This window comes from Corticium candelabrum, chromosome 7, assembly GCF_963422355.1.
Source record: "Corticium candelabrum chromosome 7, ooCorCand1.1, whole genome shotgun sequence".
Taxonomy (NCBI): Eukaryota; Metazoa; Porifera; class Homoscleromorpha; order Homosclerophorida; family Plakinidae; genus Corticium; species Corticium candelabrum.
In genome coordinates, this window is record NC_085091.1 from 4,491,429 (window position 1) to 4,510,265 (window position 18,837).

The following is an 18,837-nucleotide window of genomic DNA, read 5'->3' on the forward strand; positions in this document are numbered from 1 at the left end:
AACGTGGCAGGTATTCGATGAGCCTACACGGGCAAACCAAGGTAGGCGTATTTTTCAAGACCCGTATATACCAAAAATCTTACCTTTTCGACGTCCCCAGCAACAAACTACACGCTCGAACAAACGAATTTTCTTTAGCACCTTACCTGAGGTTGGGAGTGGCTCTATCTTTCACCAATTGGATTAAAAAGTGTGATTACGGTCATGATTTGTATGAGTACGGATACCATTTTTTAACGTGGGGGTGGACCTGTGTGGTCTCACAATTCAGTCTTGAATGGGTGGAATGAGTGCCTGTCTGATCGACCTCAACTTTTCCATCAAAAAGAACCAAAAGATCAACACATCAATACTGAAGACCGTCCAGACATTACAATGCTTAATCCACATCCTGGACAGAATTTGGATCTTGATGTTTCACTTGCTCATCCATGGAGTTAGGACATTATTAAGAGGGCGAGCAGGGAAAATGGTCATGCTGCGAAGACGAGAAGAAAAGAAAATGAAAATATTAAGAAGAGCTTGTTGCAGGAGGGTATGTATCAAGATGTGTTCCTCTTGTTTTAGAACATTTTGGGAGGTGGGGCATAAAAGCAGAGAACTTTAATTTGCATGTATTTGTCACAACAGTCAGTAAATCTAGAAGCCAATTTTAATGCCTCCATGTTCATGTCATATTGGAGAAAAAGATTTTCTATAATTCTACAAAGATGCAATGCCAAAGTAGTCCTCAGAAAATTTCAAAACCGTCACCTAATCATGGTGATTTAGATACATTATTTGACTTTGACATTCAAGGCCAAGTCTATTAGTTAATCTATGACTTTGTTGTTTGCAAGGGCTGGTTTGCTTGTAAAAAGTCTCAGCATATGTACTAGTAGACTCTATATGAGAGTAAGGTGTCTGTCTGTCTGTCTGTCTGTCTATCTTACTTGATGTAAAGTCTGTGTAATGGCTGTAACTCTTGGTATCCCCACTCCATGCTTCAGCACTGTTCTCACCTTTTCCGATAGCTACAGATCAGGCAGCTTGCCAGCTATCTCATCCAGGCACAGAGAGATTACTTTGGTGCTCACACATATGAGCTGCTTCCAAACTCGTTCAATTCATTCACATCAACTGGACTGACCACGGTGGTTCTGTCTTGTCGTCCACTTACACTGCCTGATTGGTCAAGTGTCTAGCCTTTGATATCAACATTTGTGATGCTGTTCTGATCTTGACAGCATGAGATTGTATGTTGCTTTCATTTTAGCTCAAATGTATGTCTGTCTGACATCATTTACTCCCAACAGTTGTATTGGTTGTTCTGCTGAATTAGGTGCAGTACAAGCAAGTTGTACTCCTTGCTCTCATTGATTTTCAGTCTGATATTAATAATCATTACTGATTGACATGTTGGGTTTGTAGGTTTCAAGACATTGGTGAATAAGAAGTGGGGAACATCTTGATTATTAGACAGACACATGGACAGACTACAAGCTGATGCTACCATCAGCACAACCACAATTTCTCAACAGTTTTCTCGTCACAGGTTGCGTGTCTTGCCTATTATCCATTAGAACATACAGACAAACATTCAAGTTGAATAAGCAAGTTGTATCATTTCAATCGCAATAGAATGACACTTAGCTGCAGCATTGACATACACAACTGACAAACAACATTTAATAAAAAGCTTCACTTCCAGTCAAACGTTTTACTGTAGTTCACATCAACACAAACTGTAAAACCGTGAGACTGACTGCTAAACTATAAAAAAGTTCAATGTCAACTCATATTGCACAGCAGACTACTCACATGCAACATCATCTATTGCATTTATAACAAGCAGAAAAGTTGGACGAATTGAGACAAACAGACAAACAAATACATCACAATTATCTGCTCCTAAGTCACATCCACGGCATCTCTACGAGTGTCACTTTGTCTGATTTGCGTTTCTTGCCTTTCACCATCCTTTTCGGAGGACACAAAGTGTACTCATCATTCTGCTTCACTGCATTCACTTGCATGAGAGCTGCTGCTGCAGCAATGCGATCACGTGGATTCTCTTCTGCCATAGCATAGCAAATGTCCTGCAGTGAAACGTAAGGAACAGCTTGAAACTGCCTCTCACGTACTTTCCTATCTGCACCAACTCCTGTGAATAACTCAACAAACGTGACTCCCAAGCTGTACATGTCGGCTTGTGTTGTGTTGTGTGTGGCCATTGCACGGCCTTCCACAACTCGTTCTGGTGCAATGTATTCTGGACTGAGAGGACCAACAGAAAGTGACTCGTTAGAGAAGTGACAAGAGCCCAGATCACCGATTTTGGCTTCCATGGTCTTGCTGATGAGAATGTTGGTAGAGCGATCGAATGTCTCCATGAAGAAGAGTAGACTGCAGCTGGTGAAGATACATCACACCACACAGACATCCGACAGCTATATCCACTTGTTCCCTCATGGACAGATACCTGCTTTTCAAAGCAGCTTTGATCACATCTTTTAGTGATCCTTCCAAAAGCTCCATGACAATACGAAGAGGAACTTCATTCTCGATGATAGCTCCACAGATGGATACGACATTGGGGTGATGGACACGACTGGACACAGACACTTCACGTCGAATGAATGAAATATTGAGATCATCTACTCAAACCGGTTCTTCATAAAATGTCTTGACAGCAGCTGCTACACCACTCCACATGCCAACACCAACCTCTACAATACACCATCAATACACACATACATACAGTAGAGCACCTATTATCTGGACAGCTCATCTCTGCCACCTGGTCATCGTGTGACCACAAAATCAGAGCCACAGTACACACAAACTATATCCTACTGTACACATGTAATGATAGTCACTTGTAGTAATAAAGTCTCCATACCAGTTATCTGCATGGAGACCCTCCAGTCCCAACCTGTCCGGATAACTAAAATAGCGCTCTACTGTATAGCTACATGTAAACAGACAATTCACTCATTGATGTTACCTCCATAACCTCCTTTTCCCAACTTTAATCCAGTCATGCGTAAACGGTCATCATGGATCTGTATAACGCTGTCATATTGATGTTGAAGTCGCTCCAGCTGCTGCATTGCCCTTTCACTTCGCTGCAAGCCTCTTGCCAGACACTGACTAGTCGTGTGCTGCTGTTGTACTTCGTGCCTCAAAACATCAATTTGTCTTCTCTGTTCTTCTATTGTGCTTCTCATATCATTTAATTCTTGTCTTTGTTGTTGCAACTGTCCCTCTTTGTCATCTAACTCACTTTTCATTCTCGTGATTTCCTGCTGTAGATCATTTGCTTCTCTCTGTTTCTGTTCTGCAAGATGTTTCTGATCACGAACTGCTGTTTGCAATTGTTTGATGTCTTCATCACACTGCTGAACAACCTGCAGCAATCTCTCTATTTCTCCCACTTGCTGTTCATTCTCATCAATGATGGCACGAGTTACAGTCTCTTGATCAGCCAATAGCTGCTGTAAAGCAGATTTCTCTACTTGAATGGCTCGATTGCTTTCTCTGAGCAGCTCCAACTCTCTTTGTAAATCATCATCTTGAAAAGCACTTGCTTGATGCTCGACTGCAGAAATAAATAGTCAAGATTAATACTCAAACAAGCAATAATACAGATAAACAGACGGGTGAGTAAGAAGACAGAAGACCAAGTATGTAGATAGACAAACAGTCAACAAAAACAAATCCATCACATGACGGTAAAAATATTTACTGTCACCTTCTCACAGCTTCCTCAAACCAACAACATGCATTACTGATACAACATGGAAATGACTGTCTAATGTGTTCAACAGATCTACAATCTTAACGTGTTAATCATGACATACGACATCCATCCGCTTGTCAGATTTTAGTGAAAATAAACAAACTTTTAAGTTTATTTGCAACTAGAGCAGTGGTGGATAGTAAATATCTTAAGAGAACAACAGAGTGCCAATAGATAATAGTTGTACATGTTGGACCACTGGGTTACATAAAACAAGGCAGGAATGCTGCCCATCTTTACGTTCATCTCACATCTCGTGTCACACTACATATGCTACATGTGACCTCATCATCACCAACTGACTTAGAACTGACTTAGCTAATGCAAATTGGATTCGAATCATCTGCTCATTGAGTATAAGGAAAGTCACTACAGCACAGTTTATACAAAAATTTCCTGTAAGAATAATTGTGAGCTCATAAGTAAATGAGTGTATACCTTGATGATAAGAAACAGCTCGTTGATGTTGTCGCAAAATGTCGACTGCTTCTTGATCTTTCTTTAGCATTCGTAAGCAATAGTTCAGATCTCGTATTGCTATACACACAGTAAGAAGAACTTTGTCCACTTTCTAACATTTCTAATCCCTTTATGTGACAACACACCTGCACTTGTTGTGGGATGTAACCCTACTCTCACGCACAAAATATTGACACTTTCCTTCAGGTTGCTTTCCGCTTCTTCCCACTTCTGTTGACCTTGAAGGATTTGAGCAACACCTAATACAACTGAATACAAATAAACATTCTACAGTTAAAACAAAACGAAATATGACTCTAGGCAATGAATTACTTCTTCCTCTTACTGGGTGTTCCACACCCATTGATTTATTGATTATTTCTGATGACTCCTGGAACAATGCCAAAGCATCCATTTGCTTGTTTTGTTTCACTTGACACTCTGCCATACAACAAAGAGCTGAAAAAAAGGAACAATAAACACAATTAAAGAGACAACCCTCATATTTACAATCTCTCACTTAAACCAGTCTCCCAATGGTTAGTTGGTAACAAGCGTCTTTGTAGTGTTGCTGCTTCCTGTAGTATCCTATTAGCACGTTTGTAGTCACCCCTTATGACCAGTACTTCTCTCATATCACTCAACACTACACAACACAAGTCAGCAATGTATGTCACAGATCTAACACACTGACAAGTTCAATGATTATCTCAATGTTACTGTCGACATTAAACACTTCAAACTCATTTCCATCTTGTAACTTACAACGTGCCTTCCAGTCCCCTTCTTTAATCAATTTAGTCCATCTATCAGCCTGTTGTAACAATTTTTTCACTTCCTTTTCTGTTCCTTCATTTAGTTGGATTGTATAAGCCAATAGAATAGCAGCTACTCAAACACAATCAGCAACACGAAACAACATTTCAACACATCATACTCACCTCGTGCTTTACTATTGTTGTCATCCGTGCTGAAAGATAAACTACAACCTTCTCTCATCACATCTTCTGCTTCTTTTGTTAGACATTGAGAAAGAAGGCAACGTGATAAATAAGCACAACCTACACAACAAAATACACTAGCTAATAAAATAAAACAGCCATTGATATCAATACTTAAAAAGCCATATTAATATACATAAACGTAAAATCCTTTATCATCAAATTTCAAATTTCTACAAAACAAAACGTCACAAACCAATATTTCATATTTAATAAATACATGTTTGATTGGAAATTTTTTTAAAGATTAGCAATTTTACCAGCAAATGAATCAGCATTCTTTATTGTTTTCTCACATCACACAAATAAATGCAAAGCAGCAAACATCATAATCAGACTGCAATTTTTCCATCCTTTATACACACACACTCTCTAACATCAGCACATAGTGAGACCTCGTTACTCTGATATCATATGCAATAAAACTGACATCCTTGCTTTCCCGCAAACATACACATACAACCAATTTACAAATGTGACACAAAGCCCTCATGTCCACATACCAATAATCTGACAGTTGCATTAACACAACAAACACTAGGACAACAAACATAGTTGCAACGACCACATCCGACCATACGTATTAACATTCACAAATGTAACACAAAGACTAGTGTAAAGTCGTGCTTCTCCACTTTCATCAGTTCCCTCCACTATAACTAAAGACATTCACAATGTCCAAATTCACTTTCCTTGTCTCTTTGTCTATGTGCCCTCCTTGACACATAAGTTCCTCCCATCTCTTACACTCTAGCTGCCAAACTACATTACTTCATTAAGTCAACAAACTCATAAACCAAACGCTCAATTTACATTCCCTTACAAATTCACATCACTCTTACTCACTTCCTGCCATGCAGACTTTGTTCACAGAAGGCAATCTACGATAGATGTTGAGTGACTCTCTTAAATGTTCTGTTGCTCTTTCATACTTGCCCTGATCGTATAGGCACACCCCCATATTGAGTAGCACTAAATTAGAGACACAACAACACAACAGTTAGTCACGTCATCTCTTCTAGTCGAAGTCTCTCTTCAGTCTGTCAGACCCTTCCAACATCTTCATGTGCACCTCTCAACACACACTACACACTAGACACAGCCTGATAGGGCACATAAATCATAATGAAAATCTGGCTGCATTACTCATGTTTCTACTATTCTTTTACTTTCTTCTGCATTAATATTTACCTATACACTAAATTAACGATTTCCTTGCTGCTATCACTTGCTGTGTTTACTAGAAAACTCTTGTCACAACCAGCTATACTTGACATAGTTTCTTTTAATCACAGTTGTTGTAGCAGTGTGTTGTCAGTATTAATATTGTTGCAGTTAAAGCTATTGATATCAATAATGTTGTTGTTTTTCTTAGCTATGCAACCCTCATTGTTCTACATTCATTTCTGTCAAAGTATGACTTAATTGTATCTGTTGATGGACGGCTGTTGAATATCCAACAATACTACAGCAGGATGTCACTTATACCAACATCAGTTATCCCAACACGCCCGTCTACAAGACACAGGCTGCCTTGCACTCACATTAGCTTTGACCACAAAACGGTAATGTGAGAGTACAGCCCATCCTCATCTGTGATTCTGAAAATGTCGCAACTGCAAATTAGAAGCAAACTAGAGTGGTTCTGTCCATAGGAGAGAAGATAGAAAATTGTAAGAAAGCCTCAGGTGGCTGCAGCTACGTCTGCATTGGTCAAGACTTTGGAATTGCAAGCACTACCATGTCAAACATCATGAAAACCAAGAACAAACTGCTGACATTCCACTCTCATGAGTCTCACACGTTAAACGATTTGGTTGTGTAGCTGTAGTGAGTAGACGACATGCAATTATCTGGATTATTCAGAGTAATGAATAGAGCAGGTCCCAAAGTGCTCACATAAGTGATGTCCTACTGTAACTTATGCAAAACACAAATATTCTGCTATAAACTGTATTTGTTTTAATGGAAGAACAAACTGCCATCATAACGAACTCAAATGATGTCACATGAAGAATATGGAAAAAAGCAACGGCAACAAGATTTAATAAAACTTTGTACAAATTATTAATTAATGACCATAAATTGTTGTTCAGTAAAATAATATAAAATATCAAATTAATATCAATTCTGAGTTCATATCAGTAAAACGTTAATTGACAAACAAACTGTTGACAAAACTGATGAATGCACGATGTTAGATGTAACCCTCAACTTTACTATCTAAATTTCCTACAATGGTCAACAAAGGTTGAAAGAATTTTGTTAGTGAGATAAACTTATAACAATGAATAAGACAGAAATCACACTTACCATCAGACAGAAAGTTTTCATGTTGAGGTGTATTATCTCGTACAATAGACAAACATTGTTCCGTAAACTTTACGGCGTCATTCACTTTATGTTGGAGATATAGACAACTTCCCAACCCATTGAGTGCTTCCAACACAAATCAAATAAAATTGTTAATATCAATAGATCAATAGAGCATTTTCATTGACGCCAGATTTTTCTAATGCGCGTTAGTGTTGGCCATTTTGGTGTCCATGTGATACTTGCGTGGGTGTTAGCGTAAGCAAATTTTGATCTCCCTTGCCTCTACTACACTTCCTGCCACAGGAAACTATCAAAGTACAATCTGCTATCTGATGCAAAACCTTGCTACTTAGCCATGCAAGCTAGAACTGATTGGAGGGGTTGATCCACTGCAGTTGGAGAGACCATTGCTAGAGAACACCGCGTTTCCTCCTGTCCACAGCTCGGACATTGTCTCCTATTTAGTCCTTCAGATGAGCTTCCTAACAGCCAAGCAGTTTAGAGTCCGCAAATGCAAAGCTTTGGAAGTTGACAACCAGTCTAGAATTGGCTGGGTGAAAGATGTCCGTATGCATGTTGTGGGAGCTAGAAGGGTTGTGGAACCTCAGTAGTAATTATGTGGTAATTTATAGTAGAGATTTTTTGTTAGAGTATATATTTCACCTACAGTACCTGTGGGACAATCTTTGTCAGCTCTAAGTGAGAGGATTGTGAAAGAAAATACAGTCGTGTATGTTGCAATTTAATGTGAGAGTTCAATAATCTTTGGTAGACAATCAACTGACATGAGATCCAAGCTTTATTCTTAATAGTCAGTATTTGTTTGTGTGACAATGTCTGTGGCCCAGGGGTGTCGTGTGGGTGCAAAAAGTGGTGGGGCTGACTCGCTGCTGAGAATTCGGCTCTGGTCTTTGATATTGAAAAAAGGAAAATGCCCCCGAAAAGTGGTGGGGCTTCAGTCCCTATTACACGACGCCCCTGAGACTGTGCTATATACTTGGGAAATGTAAAGGAAGTGGACACGTGGTGATAATTTAACATGAATAGCACAGCATTGTGCTACAGTAGAGTAAGTCCTGTAAGTGTAGAATATTGCAAGACACCACACAGTCTGAAATTTTACAGGTTCCTCATTCTCAAGAATGCAATAAAACACCTCACTTCATGGTTGATTTGTGAAAACTAAGACAGGAAATGTTGTGCAAATTACAACTGCATGGCTGGACTTGGAGAAGCTTGCACACATGTTGCTGTATTCAGTTTTCTTTGAAGCCTATACTTAATTTGCACACAGTAGAGCGAGGCGTCATTCCAATCTATTCAGAAGGCCAAACCTTACAGACCAGTGAAAGAATTAGATATGTCATCTGTTAAAAGCCAAAACAAAAAATTGACAATGCGATTGCTACAACAAACCTCTCTTGCGCGTCTGTAATTGCGAGTCTCTTTGATTCTGAGTTGGTAGCAGTCTAGATCAGTTCATCAAACAGATCAGCTGGTCTGCCAGAACTAAAGGACCTACGAAGATTTCGTTCATTTACCAGCTTGGTTTCTTTTAGGTCTTCAAGCGAAATCGCTGCTATTTGGCCGTCTCTTCTAGCGCTACTCAACTGTCGCTTTTGAAGTTCTTCCTCCTAGAACGACCGGTATACGGAAGACACGTCTTTATCGCGCCCCGATCTGCTGGAACATCCAATAACTGTGTACAATACCAATAGTACTACAAGAACGGGCAGAAAACGGCACCAGTTCGATCTCAGCATGCGTAGTTGGACACCAAAATGGCGACTATCGGCCTTGTGACGTCACGAGAAAACGCTCCTGTTCACACATATACACACTAACCACGTGCTTTCTCTAGTGGTTCATGTTTTGCTGTCTCGTAGAGTAACAGCAATTGGTGATAAATTCTCCCCGCATCTACAAAGTTTTTCTCATTTCACAGTTTCCTCGCTCTCACAAATAAATCTGTAAACGAAAACGAACAAAGCTGAAAAACAAATACTACACCTCCACTCACAAATGTACCATCAGGGTTAGCAGACTGACGTTCGGCCATACTCATGCATAGGGAGGAGCTTAGCAGTTTTGTGCGCACACGCAGTCAGTAAACTCGTTGTTTCTCTCATCCTTCCATGCAGAGAAGAGAGAAAGATTTATGGATTAGCCAGTAGACTTGATCAGAGTCTCGGAGACACTCCATCATTCAGGTAATCAAACAAACTAATTTTCTCGTCTCTATTTCTAATTATTTCCTTATTCTTTATTCTCAGAGCCATCTTGAGTTGTAGTGAGCAAGATATGCACAGACTCGAAACGTTGCTAGAGAAGGTTCGACTCAAATTAGTGTAGAAATGGAATGAAACGATCACGCCTACGCGTGTGTGCGTGCGTGTGTGCGTGCGTGCGTGCGTGCGTGCGTGCGTGCGTGTGTGTTGTAGTTGTGAATTGTGATTACTACGGATAACACTCCTTTGATTTACTGAGATTTAATTAATTAGAGCTGCAGTCATTGTAAGGTAGGTTTGTATGTCTGTGTTGATAGCACACATTTATACTATTTGTAACTTTATTTAATTGTGTTTGTTGACTTCTTGTATCTGTTTTAATTAAGTTTTATTAGTTTATCTCTCTGTACGTTTGTCTGTTTTCAGCCTGCCTGCTTGCCTGTCTGTCTGTCTGTCGGTCTGTCTGTCTGTCGGTCTGTCTGTCGGTCTGTCTGTCTGTCTGTCTGTCTGTCTGTCTGTCTGTCCCGGATGTTGACTATGGCGCTCCTGTCGTTTTGAATGCGCCCGCTGACGGATTTGTGTTGGCTTCTATTTAGTTTAGCAGCATTTATCTTGCCTTCTAATGCTGTAATGGCCAGCATACGTTGCCCTATTGCTGGTTGCAACTGGGAGAACACGTTCAAACGGGTTCTTGCACACATTAGGAGTTTCCACAGGCCTGACGATTGTCCAGAAGCTTTCATTCAAGAACATGGGTTATCTAAATGTCCTAAGTGTTCTCAGTGGTTCCTCAAGATCCATCAACACACATCCAGATGTTGTTCGTCTTCCATATGCGTTGACCACACCCAAACTTCATCACAAGAACCTGCTAAGGCGTCTACACATCCTGATAAGTCTTCTGCTGGTGTTGAATTGGAGGCAAACTTCCAATCTGACAGGGAGGCTGAGGCATGGAGGCTGATTGACTCTCTGACCACGGAAGCCATATTGGATTGGATGCCACCACGAACTGTGCAGAATGTAACACCTGGTCTTCGAGGTTTGTTTCATGACTGCTGTCTTGTTCCTTTGAGGAAGATTGAAGATGACCCTACCAGTGATAGAGGATGGAAACTCCTTCTTCTGCTTCCTAGAATGCTTCTCCAACCACATGCTAGAGGTGGCAAAGTAGGTACAAGAGAAGTCAAGGCCATCTACAATCGCTTTTTGCAGTTTCACTGGCATGAACTGATTCATCTACGTGGAGGATCGAATAGATCTCGCTCTACCTCAGGCCCAGATCAGAGAAAGAAGGCTGCTATGCGTCTGATTCAGTGTGGTGAGATGTCTCGAGCTTCACAAATTTTGACTAGTCAGGGTCTTGCTCCTACTACTGATGACACTGTAAGCAAGCTCTCAAGCAAACATCCTAAGCGAAGGACATCTCAGTTGTCTCACGATGATTTTCACGAGCAAGAGAAATCAGAGCATCCTTTTTCTTTAAAGAAGGAAGCTTATTTTGAGGCCATAAGGAAGGCACCCAGAGGAAGTGGAGCAGGGCCTTCTGGTTGGCGATATGAACATCTTCGTGGGCTCCTGGAGAATGATTTGACTTGTAACTTGTTCTATGGAGTGTGCTCGCTCATTGCAGATGGTAAAGTTCCGGATTCAGTTCTGCCACTTCTGACAGCATCTCGACTCATTGCCTTACCAAAAGCAAATTCTGATGTAAGACCCATTGCCATCGGTGAAGCTATCAGGAGAATTACAGCTAAGGCTCTGTGTATTCAGCTGAATGAATCTTTCTGCTCCTACTTTTCCCCCATACAACATGGCATTGCTACACGTGGTGGGGCAGAGTTATTGATACACCACATTTCGTTTCTCATGGAGAGCAATCCCGACTGTTCAGTTCTCTCTACGGATGTAAAAAACGCCTTTAACTCGGTATCAAGGGATAGCATACTCAAAGAATCAAAGAAGAACTTTCCTGAAATCTATGCCCATGTGAGACAAATGTATGATAGACCAAGTACTTTGATATATGTCAACGGTCAGGGGACGGTGAAATTGCAGTCAGAAGAAGGTGTCCATCAGGGTGACCCCCTTGGACCAGTTTTGTTCTCGGCAGCATTACACCCCATTGTAACAGTTATTCAGAATAACCACCCGGGCATTACGCTTTTGGCATATCTGGATGATGTCTATGTTCTGGGACCACCAAAAGATGCTTTAGCAGTCCTTTTGGATTTGAAGGCATCCCTTTCTGAGATCGGTCTAGAAATCAAAGATGAAAAATGCAAATTGTATTTTCCCACTGCTCCTGATAATTTCAGCGCTGGTGTCCCAGTTAGCAAAGATGGAATCGACGTGTTGGGGTCACCTGTAGGCAATCATGATTATGTTCAGTCCAGGTGCCTGGCTGTGGCTAACATGGGCAGCTCGTTGTGTTCAAAGCTACTTGAACTTGACGACCCTCAGTGTGGCCTCCTTTTGCTCAGACATTGTCATGTCCCCAGGCTGAATTTTTTGGCTAGGACTGTGCCACCTGACAGGTTACTGCATGCAGCTGTTTGTCATGACCACCTTACAAGGACTACTTTCACTGACATGGTTGGTTTGAACGAATTGGATGACACCGGATGGAGCCAGGCCACTCTGAAGGTCGGTTTCGGCGGATTTGGCTTATCATCAACTCAGAAGATGGCTCACCTAGCATTTCTGGCGTCATGGGCACACTCTTTGAAAGAACTGCCATTGAGATTTCCACCTCTGAAAGATCGTTTAGAACGGTTTATTGAAGGTAGCAATACAGGACAACTTATTCGTACATTGGTGGCAAAACTACCACCCAAGTCGGGTGCAGATGATGACGAGCAGTTTCACACCTTAGAGCAGATGACAGAATACCCTAGAAAATTGCAACATCGCCTGACGGTAGACGCTTCTCATAAACGATCAGAAGAAGTTATCAAAAGCATGAACTCAGAGAGACATGTTGCAAGGATCAGGTCCTTACACGGAAAAGGAGCTGGAGCATGGCTAGAGGTAATACCAACTTCAGACAAGAACGCACTGAAGCCGAATGAATTTCGTGTAGCGTCTTGTATGAGGTTGGGTGCTGGTTTGCCTTTCAGCCGGCTGCTTAAGACGTGTGACTGTGGAACTGAGCTGGATCGCGAGGGCTATCACCTTTTGACATGTAAATATGGAGGTGGACCTGTGTGGACGCATAACTCCATAGTGTCTGCATGGAGTGATTGCCTAAGCGATTTACTCATTCCCCATCAAATAGAACCGAGACAGCGATTTGTAGACAACGAAAACCGGCCTGACATCACGCTTTACGACACTGACACTGGGATCACAAAAGAATGTGATGTTTCGATAGCTCACCCTTGGAGCAAAGACATTATTAAAGGTGCAGCCAGAGAAGGTGGCCATGCAGCAGCTAAACGAGAGGCAGCAAAGTCAAAAAAATACTCAGAGGAATCGCTTGCGGATGGATCGAAGCCTATAGTTGTCCCACTCGTCTTTGAACACTTCGGCAGGTGGGGCTTAAAGGCTGACGAGCTGATGAATGAACTGGGGAAGAAGGCGAGAGGCTTTGATGGAAGAAGAATTGCGGTAGAGTTTAAAACCTTCTGGAGGAAAAGACTGTCTATTACTCTTCAAAAATGCAACAGCAGAGTGATTTTGCGGAAGCTGTCAAGGCTTTCTGTGCGCTCATTAGGAGATGACAGTGTTTTGGGAGTAGATAGAGACATTCAGTGTTTTACTCATTAGCAATAGTCTCGGACTACAAGTAGAACATTTCATTTTAACAATAACTGTTTGTAGTAGTGAAGATTGTTGACAATAAACTTGATTCTGTCTGTCTGTCTGTCTGTCTGTCTGTCTGCCTTCATTTATTTCAATACATTTTAATCACAATTACAAACACTAAATATACAATAATCCTTGTGACAATGTCTCTCTCAAACTTAAAAAACCACTTATGCCATGTACATCTAACGCAATGTGTCTTAATTAAACTATAACTAAACGAACTAGTGAACACTACATTGTACATCCGATTCTTCACCCATAACTCCATCTCCCCGACCTCCTGTTATCCTTCTCAGTTTTCCTAGTATCACTCTGGCACTAGCTTTCTGCACAAATTACAGCTATATGTTTCCTCCAGTAACAGACAAACTCAGAATGGTTTCTCTTTCCTTTACAGTCCCTTGCTCTTGACGCAAGAGTATTCAGGTATCTTTCTGCTTCTTGTCCCCATTTCCCAAAATGTTCTTAGACTAACGAGATGAGTGTTGGCACCGGCGTAGCGTGGTCCTCAAGTTTGGGGGTATGTTACATTAGACAGCAGATCACGCCCATTTCTCACACACAAAGCCACGCCCATTTTCTACTTTTCTAGCTCTCACTTTGTAGACATCTAAGTAAATTAGTATCAATTTCAGGTTACAAATAAACTGTCGGACTGAGTACCGTCAGTGTGCGGATAAAGGAGTGGAAACACTTACGGTCTGTGTCAAAAAGGTTTTCATGGCTCCATGGGATCATCAAAATTAGATGGCATCTCGATGACAATAGAATCTAGAAGACCAATTCAGTGCAAACGACGTTGACCAATTTTAGCATTTTGCAATCTAGCGAGCAATATAGGTCTAGCTATAGTTTTTTAATTAATAGATAGAATAAATCCGTGGAGAAAGTGCCGTGGAGTGCAAGCAAATCATTAGGTAGCGGAGCCACAGGAGATTCCATTCTCCGGTCAATCGGGTTGTCGACCATAATTAACTAGGCTTACCTGAAAAAGAATTGATGGATAGGCTTCTGCATGCTTTTGTGATGCGGTCTTCTTTGACTCTGCCATTGCCGGATAGCGACGTCTCAAATAAGTGATGGCCATGACTTCTCGACACTGGTTTTATCATACTGAAATGATGATGTGTATTGTCACAGACAGATAGTTAACGTCGTCGTCGATCGTCAACATACTACTCTGAGATTAAGAGGACTGTCACTGTTTAGTAACTTATTATAGTTCTGCTTGAAGCGAAGTAACACGCCCAAAATGTTTGGGGCTATAGCCTCCCCCAGCCCCCGTCCCCGACGCTACGCCGGTGGTGTTGGGGTTGGGCTAGTTGTCCCTCCACTAGACAAGGCTAGCGTAGCATATTTTTTCTCTTTCGCTCCTCCCTTACTGAAGCCACAATCCATTTTCTTCTGCTGATTTTGATAAGACTTCAGAGCTCCACGGATGAGCGAAGGCAACATCTAAATCAATGTTCGATCCTGCATCAATGTCAAAGACCACAATATCGAGTCTGCAATCATTGTTTGTATATCTTTCTCTTGGTTCTTTTCTGTGGTGCAGACCTACTTCACGCAAGCATTCAGACCATCCACTCACAACAGAATCATATTGCCATATAGGACCTCCTCCATGTTTACAACTAAGAAGATGATATCCGTCTTTGTTGAGAACTTTCTCACATTTACAGTGTGTCAGCCACCCTCCTAATGGTATTGGGCAACTCATCCTCAATATAATATAGAGCCGCTAAGAGAAACTCGCTAGGGTTAAGCGCAAGCTTTTCTGAGGAGGGACCCGCTTCAAGCCAAAATCCATTACCTTTTCCTTGATCATCATCATCATCATCATCATCACTAGTTATCATCATCATCATCATCATCATCATCATCATCATCATCATCATCATCATCATCATCATCATCATCATCATCATCATCATCACTAGTTATCATCATCATCATCATCATCATCATCATCATCATCATCATCATCAAGATCATCATATATAGTGATAACAGAGTAAACTAACTCGAAACGACGTCAAAACAGTTGCTAGAACATAAAATTACCGCAAACCAACTATCAAACCAACAACAAACTAACTACATAGAAAAACAACAACGCAAAAGCAGTGCCAACTAAGTAAAAGCACGGTAAAGACAGGGCAAACGAAGAGCAAACATTGCGATAATAGTACACACTAACAAGAAACAACATGATCACAGTATAACCCGAGAACAGTGCAAAGTAATTAGAAAAAGTCTTGTAACAGTGCAAAATTACTAAGTATAAGTCTATAACATTATTAACTAATTAGAGTTAGCGTCATGCCTAACAGTCCAAACAAACTAGAAATAGCTTTCAGAGTTATATATATATATCACAATTACATCAGCATCTAACATTAATCTACTTTGTATCATACGAGCATTAAATTTCCACAAATTAACAGACAATTGTTGCATTAAATTAGAATACGCTTGTGTAAATATATATATATATATATATATATATATATATATATATATATATATATATATATATATATATATATACATATAATTACACAAGCATATTCTAATTTAATGCAACAATTGTCTGTTAATTTGTGGAAATTTAATGCTCGTATGATACAAAGTAGATTAATGTTAGATGCTGATGTAATTGCGATATATATATATATATATATATATATAACTCTGAAAGCTATTTCTAGTTTGTTTGGACTGTTAGGCATGACGCTAACTCTAAGTAGTTAATAATGTTATAGACTTATACTTAGTAATTTTGCACTGTTACAAGACTTTTTCTAATTACTTTGCACTGTTCTCGGGTTATATCCCAAGGCAGAGCTGTCTGCTATTGGGCGCGTCCACTGGTGGCGGATAGTGGAACAGCCTTTAGATATAAAGGTTAGCTGCGATATAAGCAGGGTACTCCCTGATGAATAAGCAGTCGCGGACCAACAGCGGTAATGTTAGCAGAGCGTGAGAGAGTCTAGGGGTGGCGCTTTTGTCGTAATAAAAAGCTCACAAAGCTTTATAACGACATTATGACATGGTGAGTACTGGCCGCCAATTAAAAAACGTCAGTGCCAAATGCAACTCAGTGGTGTGACAATCTACAGCTATAGGAGCATTAAGCCAATATGCTACTGTCTTTGTTTTGTAAGTTCTGCAAAATGTGACGGTAAATTTTGAAAGTCTGGTGTGGCTGGCACTCACAGTTACAGCAAGGATCAGGCACTCCAGCAGGGTAATGTGGCATACTTTTCTGGCAGTTGCACATACCGAAACGTGCTTCTGGCAAGCCACTGCATCTTGTTCTGCTTTTCTACTTGTTGCTATTACTAGCCCCAGTGGATAGAAGGCATTTCAAGACGAGAGATGACCTGGGCATGCACATCCCTTATTCACTTAATCTATTCCACGTGCAGGTTTGAGTCATCGCTGTTATCAGTGGACATGCCATCATATATATATATATATATATATATATATATATATATATATATATATATATATATATATGTCTAAGTTTGATAGCCGGCTAGACCAGATCGCCCACGAGGCTAGAATTTGGGGTACAGGCGTAACTTGACATACATGGGTAAGAACATAGGCAGGGTGGCATCGACCTCCACTTTCAGTCGGGTCTCCTTTTGGGGTGCAACGTAGAACAACACTATGCTGTTCGTCGTTCAAGAAGAAAACTGAATGTCCCTGATAGACTCAATTTGAAGGAAGTTGTGTTACTTGAACCCAATCTCATAGGGTAGTTTTGTTTTCTCATAACTAAGAGTGCAATGCTCACTTTCAATATCCATTGTTTGTTCACATGCCATTGTTACGTCGCAATGCTATAGCTATCCAGCAGTCCTATCAGACTGCGTTATCTGAGCAAGCTGTAGTTGATTTGTTTATCTTAAACATCAAACTACATCCAGAGCAAAAAGATAAGATTTCCGAAAGAAATATTTTTCAGTGCATGCGTAGGTAGGTTGGAAACGTGCTGAGTATAGTCCATTGGATAACATCAAACTATGTCCAGTGCAAAGACGTAGAGGTCCACTTTAGTAACGGTCAGTGAGTATAAATTGGAAACGTGCTGAGCATATTTTAAACTGTCCCAGGAGGACCCGCCTTCACTCGCAAGTGAATTACTTTGCAACGGCTCACCGGACCTCCACCAAAATTAAGCTGACCTGGGACGGTATGCACGGAGCGTGTCGTTTATTACCGGTGACATCAAAAACGACGACATATTTGTGTAGGATACCTGGTTATTTAGAAATACGCCTACCTTTGTTTTTTCTGAGTACGCTCGCCGAATACCTGCCACATTCGATAAGACTGTTTCCTGCAACGGCAGCAACGTCTTCGAAGTGATACATCCAATGGGACTTTTGAAATGGTCCGAGAAGACTCACTGAAGAGACGTGTGACTGCATTGCACTGAATTCAACCTACACGTTTCCTGCATCGAGCGTTACACCGGGAGTGTGAAAACATCGAAAACAGAGAGCAAACAGTGCGCTAAATCATGCATGCCTGCATGTCAAGGTATTACATGTATCCTATGGGTGAGTAAGAACCTGCACGTGACTTTCAATTGTCTGTTGTCCAGATATATATCTTTGAACGGAAAAGTCGCTGCAAATTTTTCGGAATGGGACACTCGGTTAAGTTTTCATTTGTCTTCAACGGGATATTAACTAATTAGCACATTCCAGTTTATTCGAACAGACGCCCACACCAGTCATTTGAACTGAATCCACGCAGGGAGTGTGTCGATTTCTACCCAAAAATTGCACATGACGTGTCTACACACGCTCAAACTGAGTCTTCCGTCATAACACTACAGTACTTTGCCCGTACGAATATATATATATATATATATATATATATATATATATATATATACTTGAATGGCGTCGGGCCAACGCAAGACTTAGCGGAAGTATAGTTCAGGTACATTCAGACATATTCGCAGTTTCCGCTAGCTACGGCACGCGGAGGGTTTGTACTTTATTATTACCCGAGGCTAGGATATCCAGGCTAAGGGTTCAGTAGTCGTTCGACGTGCGACCGTATTTATACTCGATTAGCGCAGATGCAAATGAAGCTATTCCGACCAATAGACGAGAAGTAGTGTCATTACCGACCAATACACGAACGTCATGTTATCATAAGGCTCCACCTCTCTTTGTTTAGTAGCTGCTAGCGAATATTCGGCCATCGGGCGTCC

At 40.9% G+C, this 18,837-nt stretch overlaps 4 protein-coding genes across 4 annotated transcripts; 2 read left to right on the forward strand and 2 right to left on the reverse strand.

The window, feature by feature from the left end:
• Window positions 1–1,646: 1,646 nt before the first annotated feature.
• On the reverse strand, window positions 1,647–2,957 carry LOC134182052 (uncharacterized). Its single transcript, XM_062649374.1, has one exon. It carries the CDS (start codon window positions 2,370–2,372, stop codon window positions 1,896–1,898), a length of 477 nt encoding a protein of 158 aa, XP_062505358.1. The 5' UTR covers window positions 2,373–2,957; the 3' UTR covers window positions 1,647–1,895.
• LOC134182051 (early endosome antigen 1-like) lies at window positions 2,575–9,622 on the reverse strand. Its single transcript, XM_062649373.1, has 12 exons — window positions 9,586–9,622; window positions 9,403–9,525; window positions 7,555–7,680; window positions 6,088–6,213; window positions 5,182–5,301; window positions 5,006–5,128; window positions 4,761–4,886; window positions 4,574–4,699; window positions 4,387–4,509; window positions 4,220–4,318; window positions 2,987–3,580; window positions 2,575–2,708 (listed from the first exon to the last, which is right to left on the reverse strand). The coding sequence occupies exons 4-12, from the start codon at window positions 6,200–6,202 to the stop codon at window positions 2,641–2,643; spliced, it is 1,494 nt and encodes a 497-aa protein (XP_062505357.1). The 5' UTR covers window positions 6,203–6,213; window positions 7,555–7,680; window positions 9,403–9,525; window positions 9,586–9,622; the 3' UTR covers window positions 2,575–2,640.
• A 780-nt stretch (window positions 9,623–10,402) lies between these two features.
• LOC134181712 (uncharacterized) lies at window positions 10,403–12,429 on the forward strand. The gene is made up of 2 exons (XM_062648979.1): window positions 10,403–12,342; window positions 12,416–12,429. Exons 1-2 carry the CDS (start codon window positions 10,416–10,418, stop codon window positions 12,427–12,429), a joined length of 1,941 nt encoding a protein of 646 aa, XP_062504963.1. The 5' UTR covers window positions 10,403–10,415.
• Window positions 12,430–12,446: 17 nt separating this feature from the next.
• LOC134182273 (uncharacterized) lies at window positions 12,447–13,653 on the forward strand. Its single transcript, XM_062649669.1, has one exon. The coding sequence runs from the start codon at window positions 12,471–12,473 to the stop codon at window positions 13,551–13,553; it is 1,083 nt and encodes a 360-aa protein (XP_062505653.1). The 5' UTR covers window positions 12,447–12,470; the 3' UTR covers window positions 13,554–13,653.
• The last annotated feature ends 5,184 nt before the right edge of the window (window positions 13,654–18,837 follow it).